This window comes from Acanthaster planci, linkage group LG18, assembly GCF_054643075.1.
Source record: "Acanthaster planci isolate LZ-2023a linkage group LG18, COTS_SCS, whole genome shotgun sequence".
NCBI classification, from domain to species: Eukaryota; Metazoa; Echinodermata; class Asteroidea; order Valvatida; family Acanthasteridae; genus Acanthaster; species Acanthaster planci.
The window spans coordinates 12,184,539-12,194,443 of NC_141794.1; the positions used below are offsets into that span (position 1 = coordinate 12,184,539).

The window sequence follows — 9,905 nt, forward strand, 5'->3', positions numbered from 1 at the left end:
AGTACAGAGGACCCCTGTCGACAGGGGAGAATGGGTCCGACAACAACCCGCGTCCAAGGTCTATCAACAGGTACTGGCGTGACAAGGACCGCCCCGTGCTGTGCTTGCACCGGAAAACTTGCGCACTTGTGGCAGCGAGGGTGTTAATAAATACAGCTCACGCATGCGCATTGAGGAAGACGGTGATCTCAGCACGAGTCTCGTGGAAGTTGCATCCATCCGTATAGTACCCCTCCTCAGCGAATAGATCAACTGCCAGGAAACAGCCGTCGGGGCCCCAATCGCCACAAGGTTGAGCCAAAGCCACCCAAGTGACTTATTCACAGAAAAGTACAGTGACCCGAGAGAGTGCGAACTAATTACGGTATTGGGAGATAATACGTCTTTTGGCGGAGCGCTGTTAGGTGCAGGACTGCGACCGGACTAACTCTATCAAAGGAGAATTACCTCTAAGCCTTGAGTTTTCTCACACACACCCCAGATTACTGATTGCCGAGAAAGGTTTTGGGCCAACGGACACAGAACCGATTTTTTTTTTAGGTCAACATCTCGAGTCGTTCTTGTTGGCAGAGTGGCAATCTTATCGTAAGCTCACTGTGCGAAATCCTTGATTTATCTTTTGACTGCCAAAAGTTCTTTTGAATATCTCTGTAAAATTATTGAGATCGTTGACTGTACTATAACAACAGGATAGTACAGAGCATGATTTCATAAACAATGAATACGATCAACACATCAATCAACAAGGTAGCCGTTACTAACTTCGGGCTTGACGCTTTTATTTTTGTTTTGGACCTCTTCCTAAACATCCTCATGGGCTTACTGATTAACGTCTAGCCATTAAAGAGCATTCCCGTCAACAGACTTTTTATTTCCAAAACAATATTCTGCTGGCAATGTATTGCACATCGAATCAGCATTTCTGCACATCATTAAAAACCAAAAAAAAAACAAACAAACAAACAACAAACACTACATGAAACAAATGACAATTACTTCATAAAATAACAAGTAATCCTCAGTAGAAATTGTTCAGTTTTACAAATATCGATGAGGCCAAAATGAAATCTAAATAGGACAGTCAAATGAGAAGATCTTGCCTGGGGTTCCTCGAGGAACCTCTAGGTCACACACCAAGGAATACAATAAGTGTAAATAGTTTGTTATACCTTGCATCAACCCACTTCCACAATCTGTAGTTTTGGGTTTTATCCAACTGTTGTAACCACACCTCCATGGTGGTAATGTACGTATACATGCAACAACAAACTCGAGAGTGTCAAGCCTCAGGAGGGGCCAATTTCATAGAGCTGCTTAAGCTTGAAATTTGCTTCAGCGCGAAAAAAACCTTACTTGATATATCAGGTAACCAGCCAAAACTCCATGTTATGTATATTGTTTTGGGATCGTATTTAGCTGTTTTTGGTTAGCATGACTATCAGATATAGTTTAAGCTGGTAATCTTTGTTTATTAAGCAAATTTTTTTTCCCGCTTACGCAAATTTTGTGCATAAGCAGCTCTATGAAATTGGCCCTAGACTACCAATTAAGCCATGGACTCCCTGCAGACCTAGTCCATAGATATGCCCCAAACGGCTCATGGGAACCAAATCTCGATTTGGAAACTCTAAACTCTAGGCTACGAGAGCAGTTTGGAGCCCGCAAACTCCTGGGTTTGTAAAATCACAGCTGTAGAAGGCTAATACACAGGACTGGGAGTGTGTATTCGCGAGACATTTTGACGAATTTCGGGTGTTGTCTGATGATGCGAAGGTATTTTATTACTGTCATCCGTGGTAGTTTATTTACTGGTCTGCAACCTTACACGTGGTTGTGCAACTGAGTTAATGAGAAACGGTATTAGATGAACAATAAATTCAAATTATGCTTCTTACAATTTCCCTGGATAATAGTTTGATAAGGAGGATTTCTCTAAAATCTGTGAACAACAAAGTCTGAAATCTTGATGAGACTTTATTGCGTTAAGTTGTAACTCCTGACTAGATCGGTGTAATTTATAGGCTTCATGAAATACGTACGCATAATCACAGAACTTATTATAATACACTTAAAAACTTCATGGGTAAGATTAGAATATAATTTGTACAAGTAAGACCAGAAGTGTATCTTAGGGGAAATATACAGTAAAATTTTAAAAATTGGTTGGTATTTTTAGCAAGGAAAAAGAACTTTAAAAATTGACACAATGTGTTCATAATTTAAGACAACTCTAACACTTCTGTCAGGTTTGTTCAAAGCGCACGTTCTTGAAGAAATATTTCCCACGAGAAATGAATACTCAACAAGTTTCTGAGCCAATGTTGACGTCCATGCGGAATTTGGACGCATTTGCATTATTTGGAAATGGAATGGTTCTGCACTATGAATTAACAAGTTGGTAAATTTAAGCTGTAACTTTCAACATTAAAACACCAATACAAATGCTGAAGTATAATGCCTATCGAGCTAGAGCAGCAAAGTTTCTGTGTAATCGCAAATTTAACATTTACGGAAGCACTGTTTTCAATCAATATTAGAATCACTTTTTGGACAGCACATCAACAGAATGAACAAGCACCCTTCCAATGCAGCATATTAAAAACATACGATAATCCAGAGACACAATAAAATCGGCATTTGATAGCTTACTGTTCAAATAACAGATTTGTTTTCTGCGCCCGTCAATTATTCCAGCCACTCTTATCTTACAGCCCCAACCCTATATGTAGTTGCGATTTGGTCACAGTTTGGACACCGTTGTGTTTCAGATTTTGTCACTCTTTTCAGTGCTAACAAACATTTGCTTCAATGCTTTTCCCACAGAGGATGGTTCCCCTGGGGTGGGGATTTCATCATTCCCTACAGCATGGAGCAATCCCCACCCCCTTCCCCCACCCCCTGACAAGTTAGTGGGAAGGTGGGGAGGGGACATCAATTGATACCCTAAGTTGCAGTTTTTACCTTATTGCAAGAATTTTCAAGCACCTTAAAGACCAAAGATTCTCTTTTCCGTGTAAATCTTGCCCTGGTGTCCATCAGAATGTTGCTGCAAACACTGAATTCACTGAAGATTACTTATGCACTGCCATGCACTGTCAGTGCAGACAGCAGAGGGCGCTGTTCAGGATATAGCTGTGCAGTCTTTTTAAGCATTAAGCGTATGTTTATCACACACATCTGAGTGGCATGGTACTATTGCATGCTATGTACATGCAGAGATTATCTTGAGTGCATTTGTGAGTTGCCAACCTCCAGACCATTGTAGACATCAGAAGTATGCTTCAGTTTGTTTTCTTGTAGGTTTCGATGGTTATAATGATCCTTCAAAAATAAATACTGTGATAGAATGACCTATTTTAGAGGAATTTCATAAAAAATCAAACATCACAGAGCCCAATGAGAGATTGTTCATTTTGACGGAAAAACTAATAATAAATTTGCACCTCAGCATTTGCACATTTGCACCTAAAAAAACAAAAAACCCAGAAAAACAAAACTGACATAATTTGCCTTAAATGGTACTGGCATATGGGTTGGAACTTTTACCTGGCCCATGGCGAAAAGATGAAAAACAGCTAGAGCCAATGAAAATTGTCACATAACGGCACAACCTCTTATTCTGAAGGTCGGAATGGACGGGAAAAGTGTTATCAATGAATTTGACCTGACCACGGGAGTCTATTTCGGCTTGCTAGACGATCGCAGACAACATGAATGCAACACTGCTCGACTGTGAAATCACAGTGTTCATGGATACGTTTATAATCTTGATCCAAAGTTTCACTGTAACTTGTACCTTTTCGCTCCTGTCTTGGGCAATTTTTTCTCAATCTCCTTCACTCCTCTTCCTTGGCTGTGTACACCGACTGACCACACACAAAAGTCTTCTGGAGGTTGAGGTCATCGTCGAAAAGGAGAAGATCAGCTCGGTTGCCCACCTTCACGGCTCCGATGCCTTCAAGATTTGCAATCCTAAAAATTAAAAAAAAAAATGATTCCATTGGAGCAAATATCTGAAAGGTTAGCATGGTTGGCCAGAGAGAAGAGCACTCGCCTCTCACCAATGTGTTCCCGGGTTTGATTCCCTGCTAGGGCCATATGTGAGCAGAGATGTTCACTGTTTATCTCCTTTGCCTTGAAGATTTTTCTCTGGGATCTCCGGTTTGCCCCCTCTGCAAAAATTAACACTGCTAATCTCTCATTGTGCTCTGTGGTCTGGAATGGGTGGTTTAAAGAGCAACTCAAAGGAAAACATGTTTTCTCTGATTTTATCTGTTCAAATAAATGTGGAAGAATCCAAATCGAACGCAGTGTCATTTGTCTTCTGTTCATGTCGAGAGGCAAATTTTGAATGAAGAAGTCACAAAGTTTTTGTGATACCTAATATGTTTTTCGCTTCTGTTGAAAATTTTCTCTGCTGGTTTTAAGATGGCGCCTTTGCCAAAGTTGTCAAAGGGCAATGCCATTTTACGTGGACAGCCTTCCGGGGTTTGGCAGGTCATTGACACTGCAGACAATTCTGATGGATTTCACAAAACCAACTCGGCAACAACCGTGAGTGCATATCTGCCATTCGGTTTCACTTCAGAGTGGAAAAGTGTTGACAAAGTGGACGAACACCGACATACCTCGCAGGGTTTTCAGCCACCATGGCCGCGGCTTTGCCTATTCCGGTGTGGAATATCTTAACCAGAGACCTGAAGGCATCCAGGCAGGAGCAGCAACTGCCGGCTAGGGTCGTCGTGCCTTCGATGACAAGACACTTACCGTCTGGAGTTACCGTCACTGAATTTCAAGAATCAAAGAAACTTTGTAATTATTCTGTTAAAGAAATTTGATGTCTGCGGTGGACAGGACATCATCTAAAATCACAACTGATGAGATTGGAGTCCAGAAAAATGAGCCTAGGACCACTTTTTTGTTTCAAAGTTGACACGACAGCAAAAACAAATGCAAAATTGTGACGTCAAATCAAATTTTTTTGGCTGCAAATTTCCAAAAACTCTAGCAAAGTTTGTTGCGAATGTTTTGTGACATCCAATTTGCTTCGCTCTCGCATTCATCTGAAGTATAAACTGGTCTTTAGTTTGCATTAGAAAGACCATCATAAGCTCTGTGTAGAGATGGATCACTCCGATTGGCGTCCAGGTGAAAACGGACATTATGTGGGCGGAAAAATGTTGAAAGATCCTGTTGTCTGGCCCATCCTGCCTCTAATGCTTCAGTCAAGTCCATCACAACTCCTTTCACAAGTGCCTTCACGAGTCTGGTCACAAGTCCTTTCACAGGATCAGTCGTAAGAAACAGGGTGAGCAACGACAAAAGAACACTTCTGTCACAGTTTATTAATATAAACTACGACTTGACTTAAAGACTGAATGACTTGTGAAGAACTTTCAGTGAGTTGTGATGGACTCCACTGCAGCTCTGCCTGCTTCTTACTCTCTCGGTTGCTGTAAGCCATCTTCTTGTTGGGTATGGCCTCGGCGGTGCAGTCGGACACGAACGCTACTTGATTAAAATGCCTAGAACTCAGCACATTAGACACAGCAAGCGGATGACTGTATAAAGAAAAAAAGAAGCAAACAACTGCGAAATAATCATTACTTTTCTAATCGACTTCTGGTGGAGGTAGTGCTTCTCAGTTCAGAAGCTAAGAAATATTTATTCAAACATAACCTTTGACAAAAATCCTGAAGACATTGTTTTTCCTTGTCAAATAAACCATGCAGGGAAACTCGCGAGGCGCTTTGCAATAATCACACCATGTCGGTGGTTCCTCTTAACATCTAGTCCTGACTACCTAAAAATTCTTTAGTTTGGGTGACTCAGTACTATGCACGAGGAACTTGGTGTTGGACTTTGCTGCATTCAGGAATCCAAGCCTAGGGTGATGGTGTTGAATTTTGTTTGAGTGCAGACACACCGTGGTCGTTCCCTGGAGCGACTGGCTAGTGGTACCATGTTTGGACTGTGCTTGATTTTGTCAGGGTTGGTACAACTACTGTGCAAGTCATCCCTAGATTGGATAGGCTCATCTACACCAAATGACCCAAACTTCAACTATGTTGACCATTTGGTGATTAACAGGTTCTCCCTGGGCATGTGCTGGTCAATACAGAGCCCTGCTGTCTGTTGAAATTTGTTAGGTTTCTAGCACAAAAGCCCATGGGAACAGAAAAAAAAACTGGACTCACACGTGGACCATGTCGCCGATGATCTCTACCGTTGGTGGGGCGAGTTTCTCATAGCCAGGCAGCGAGGGGAATCGGTCGGTCATTCCAAAATTGACGAGACTTGGGTTCCTAGTACAAAAAGTCACATTGATAATTAATCAGGTTTAAATAATGAATGGCTTGAAATCTGCAAAACCCTTTTGATGTAGATTTTTATTTTGATATCTAAATTTACCTAACACTCTCCCAAACTTGACATTTTTATGAATTTCATTTTTCAAGCTTAGATAATACTCCATCACAGATTTTGAGGAAAGCCAATTCCATTTCCATGGCAATCAGTAAAAGCTTTGAATGAAACTTATACTATGAATTTGTCTTTTTATTGCTTTTCGGCACACAACTCACCTGTGATGAAAACTGCAGACGTTGAACAGATGTGTGATATGAAACTGTACCGATGGTTTTATCTTCAACGCTCCTAGAATCTCTTCTTCTGAGGCGAGTCTGTCGTGACCCAATGCTGGAACAATACCCCTGGAGTACACACAAACATTTACACAAATATACAACACCTTTCTCGACCATCACTGATACTTGATGTTCAGGGCACATCAGTGATCCAGTTGGGTATTTTGACAGCACAGGCTCAAAAAAAAGGTGTCGTAGTGTGGTGGGGCAGTCGCGGGCACAGGGTCCAGTGGTATGGGGAATGTATACAAGTGGAGCAGCAACTGGCCCACGATGCTCTTGGGTTCAGCTTGACTGCTGAATCAAATGTTTTATTCAGAGACTGTGGAGTGGCGGTCGAAAAGCACCGACCAATGACGGAGGTGGGAGACTAGTGTGACCCGCCTCCGCCATACGGTGGCGCCCTTCAGACTCACCGTAAAAAGTGCAGACTCTACCTAGGGAGATACCACTAACAGCGGTCCAACAACAGTCTACCCGGAGGTGGGGTTTCTTTATACACAGAAAAAGGAGAAACTAGCACAAACGATGGGCTATACATGTTATAATTTCACATCTAAGCTCCCTACAGTAGGTCAATCAAGAACATCAACGTAGGCTCATGAGGCCTGTCCCCCTCATGTGCACTGAACCTGTTCCGAACTGGTGTGACGTCAGGTGCTGTGTTCTCCAATGACTTCATCATTTTTAAAATACCGAACTGGTTCATTCTCAGCAATGCCACATAGACTAGCTTTTTCAACGCTGCAAAATCTTCACAGGTCTCCTGGTGAAACTTAAAAGACCTGGCTTGTGGCTCGACAAGGATACATTTCATTGGCCAAAAGCTGGCAAATTCTACAAACAGTGAGTTATCCAATCACCTTTCGAGAAGCATTTTAATCCGTGCGTAGTTGCTCTTGGCGTCGACATGAGGACTGATCGTCATGATACGACAGCTAGGCATGGCATCGAGAATCCTCTTGAATTCCGCAATCGGCATTTCGTTATCCCCGACCGGCAGGCCGCCAAAGTCATTGACTATCGGTCCCTGAAAAAGAGTTCAAATTGTCCCCTTGGTGTTTTTGTAACAAATGCCAAAGAGAAGCAGAAATCAAACGACTCAGCCTTTAAAAATCAAACATATTTGAAATCTGGACGAATCTTAATTTAAGGATCAAAACTCCAGAAATCTGGAAAAATCCTCAGAATTGTATCCAACAGGAAAATGAAAATAGAAAGAAATCTTGAGCAGGAGTCGAATGAGTTCATACCGACCTACAGTAGTCTAATGCTGCTGAACCGGGATAAAGTACATGTAATGTGATAAGGTCTCATCAAGACAGTATAAAGGTTTTCAACTTCTTTAGCTTATTTGTACTTTTTGAAGATTAAATGTACCTCAAATCTCAAAAAACTTATCTTTTAGATGATAACAGCAAAGCAACAAAATGAAAAAATTTGAAATCCTGTTCCATTGCTGACCTCGGCATGGATGCCTTCACAAGTTGACCCCTGACCCGTCTCCCCCACGATGCCCTCCAGGATTTTCAGCGTGTTGTAGACCGAGGGCGCCTCAAGGTCTTTAGGGAAAACCATCGAAGCGAGGAATGAGGTGACGCCATACCTGACAAGGCGTGTCTGCGTGTGAGCTGCAAATGAATGCATCAATATCATTGATTTGAAGGGCTAACAAGTTTGAAGAAAACTCAAAAAAACTATGACGACTTAAAAATGCATCTTTGTTGTATTTTCACAATTTCTGTCTGAGTACCTGGGTTGCTCCAAAACTGTACTAAGTCATCTGCTCCGCCTGTGGACATAGAACCAAACAAAACAATCTGTTCTGACATTGACTGGTGATGCGGTGTTTCGTACTTAACTGGTAAAAGGCATGGGTCATTCTATAAATTCAGGGTCCAAAAGTGTGACATTTTTTACTCCTTGTTACACCTGACTTGTGTAATTTGACATGAAAATATCGCTGAAATTGATTTCAAACTATCTCAATTTGTTTGGCAGGAAATTTGCATTAATTCGTCACTCTTGTGAATTAAAGAATGTGTTCTGAACTTCTAAAATCACGTCAGATGTGACAGAGACACAAAAAATTTGATCCCTAATTTACAGAGTGACCGATATGCAAGTGTACATAAACTTCTGCAATTGTAGGTGGAAAGGCTTGCGGTAGCGCCATGCGAAGGAATATTCCTCTTATGAGTATGTGTGGTTATACTCCAGGTTCTGTTCAGAACCACACATACATGTACTCATTAGAGATATATTCCTTTGCACGGCGCTACTCCAAGGCTTTCCACCTATTGCTGTCTTTCACCATAAATAGCCTGAAATTCCAACTTCTGCAGTTTTACTTCTCTTTAATATTTTGTATATGACTTTCATTGATGAGTACTGAAGATCCAGGAAGATTACAGTTACCCCTCAAGCATGTCAAGAGAAAAGGAAAAATTTCCTTACCCCTCAGAACTGTTTTAGCTTGTTTGGCAAAGAATGACCATTTTTCAACTTAATTCCTATTCACTATGTTCACTCAAAGGGCTCACCTAGTCCATGGTGGTGTATGTCAACAAAGCCAGGAGTCACAATATCTGCATAATAATGTGTCTTGGCGCTCTTCACGAGATCAGCCTCCTGATCAAGAATTGCTGACAGCAAAAACCAGTTTCACTCATGAGTCACTGAGCAAATATGCTGAAGGATCCATGAATAATAAGCTTTTTCTTTTATAACATGTTCAAATTTGACAGTATTTCATTTTTCGACCACAGGGGTTTGCTTCATTTCCTTCGATCTGCCTTTTTTTTTTGCCATTTCTTGGCTACAATTGTTACAAGAAGTAAGAATTTTGGAAAACAATAAGTGACAATAAGTGACAACAAAGTGACAAGTGAAGGTAAAGACTTGAAAACGCAAGGGGGCGCCCTAACACGTAACCACTGCGTTGCGCTGGCGTACACTGGGTTAAGTTCTCACCTGCTATCTTGCCGTCTTCGACAATAACATGAATTTTTCCGTCAAGTGTTTCCCCATCTGGTAGGGCTAGCTGTTTGCACGTTATGCAAACAAAGTCATCGTCCATTTCCAATTTTGAAAGAATAAAGCAGACAGGCCCCTAGTTGAAAAATTCTTGAGTTACCGTTCACTCATCATATGTCATGTGTGCGCAGTCGGAGACTGTTATTACTGCGTGACCTTTGACATGAACATTTTTCGGATCTCAATTCATGCTCCACCTGCACCGCGCCTGTGCGCGAATTG

General features: G+C 41.5%; 1 protein-coding gene across 3 annotated transcripts; it reads right to left on the minus strand.

Moving 5' to 3' along the window:
* Nucleotides 1-758: 758 nt before the first annotated feature.
* On the minus strand, nt 759-9,821 carry LOC110978676 (uncharacterized). 3 transcript variants are annotated; one of them, XM_022233845.2, is made up of 10 exons: nt 9,621-9,821; nt 9,191-9,292; nt 8,401-8,439; nt 8,112-8,278; nt 7,511-7,677; nt 6,585-6,713; nt 6,198-6,305; nt 5,443-5,561; nt 4,629-4,785; nt 759-3,972 (listed from the first exon to the last, which is right to left on the minus strand). In XM_022233845.2, the coding sequence occupies exons 1-10, from the start codon at nt 9,724-9,726 to the stop codon at nt 3,837-3,839; spliced, it is 1,230 nt and encodes a 409-aa protein (XP_022089537.1). In that variant the 5' UTR covers nt 9,727-9,821; the 3' UTR covers nt 759-3,836. The 3 variants fall into 3 exon arrangements, with proteins under 3 accessions (XP_022089537.1, XP_022089538.1, XP_087004752.1); XM_022233846.2 differs by lacking the exon at nt 9,191-9,292; XM_087148626.1 differs by lacking the exons at nt 8,401-8,439; nt 9,191-9,292.
* Nucleotides 9,822-9,905: the final 84 nt, after the last annotated feature.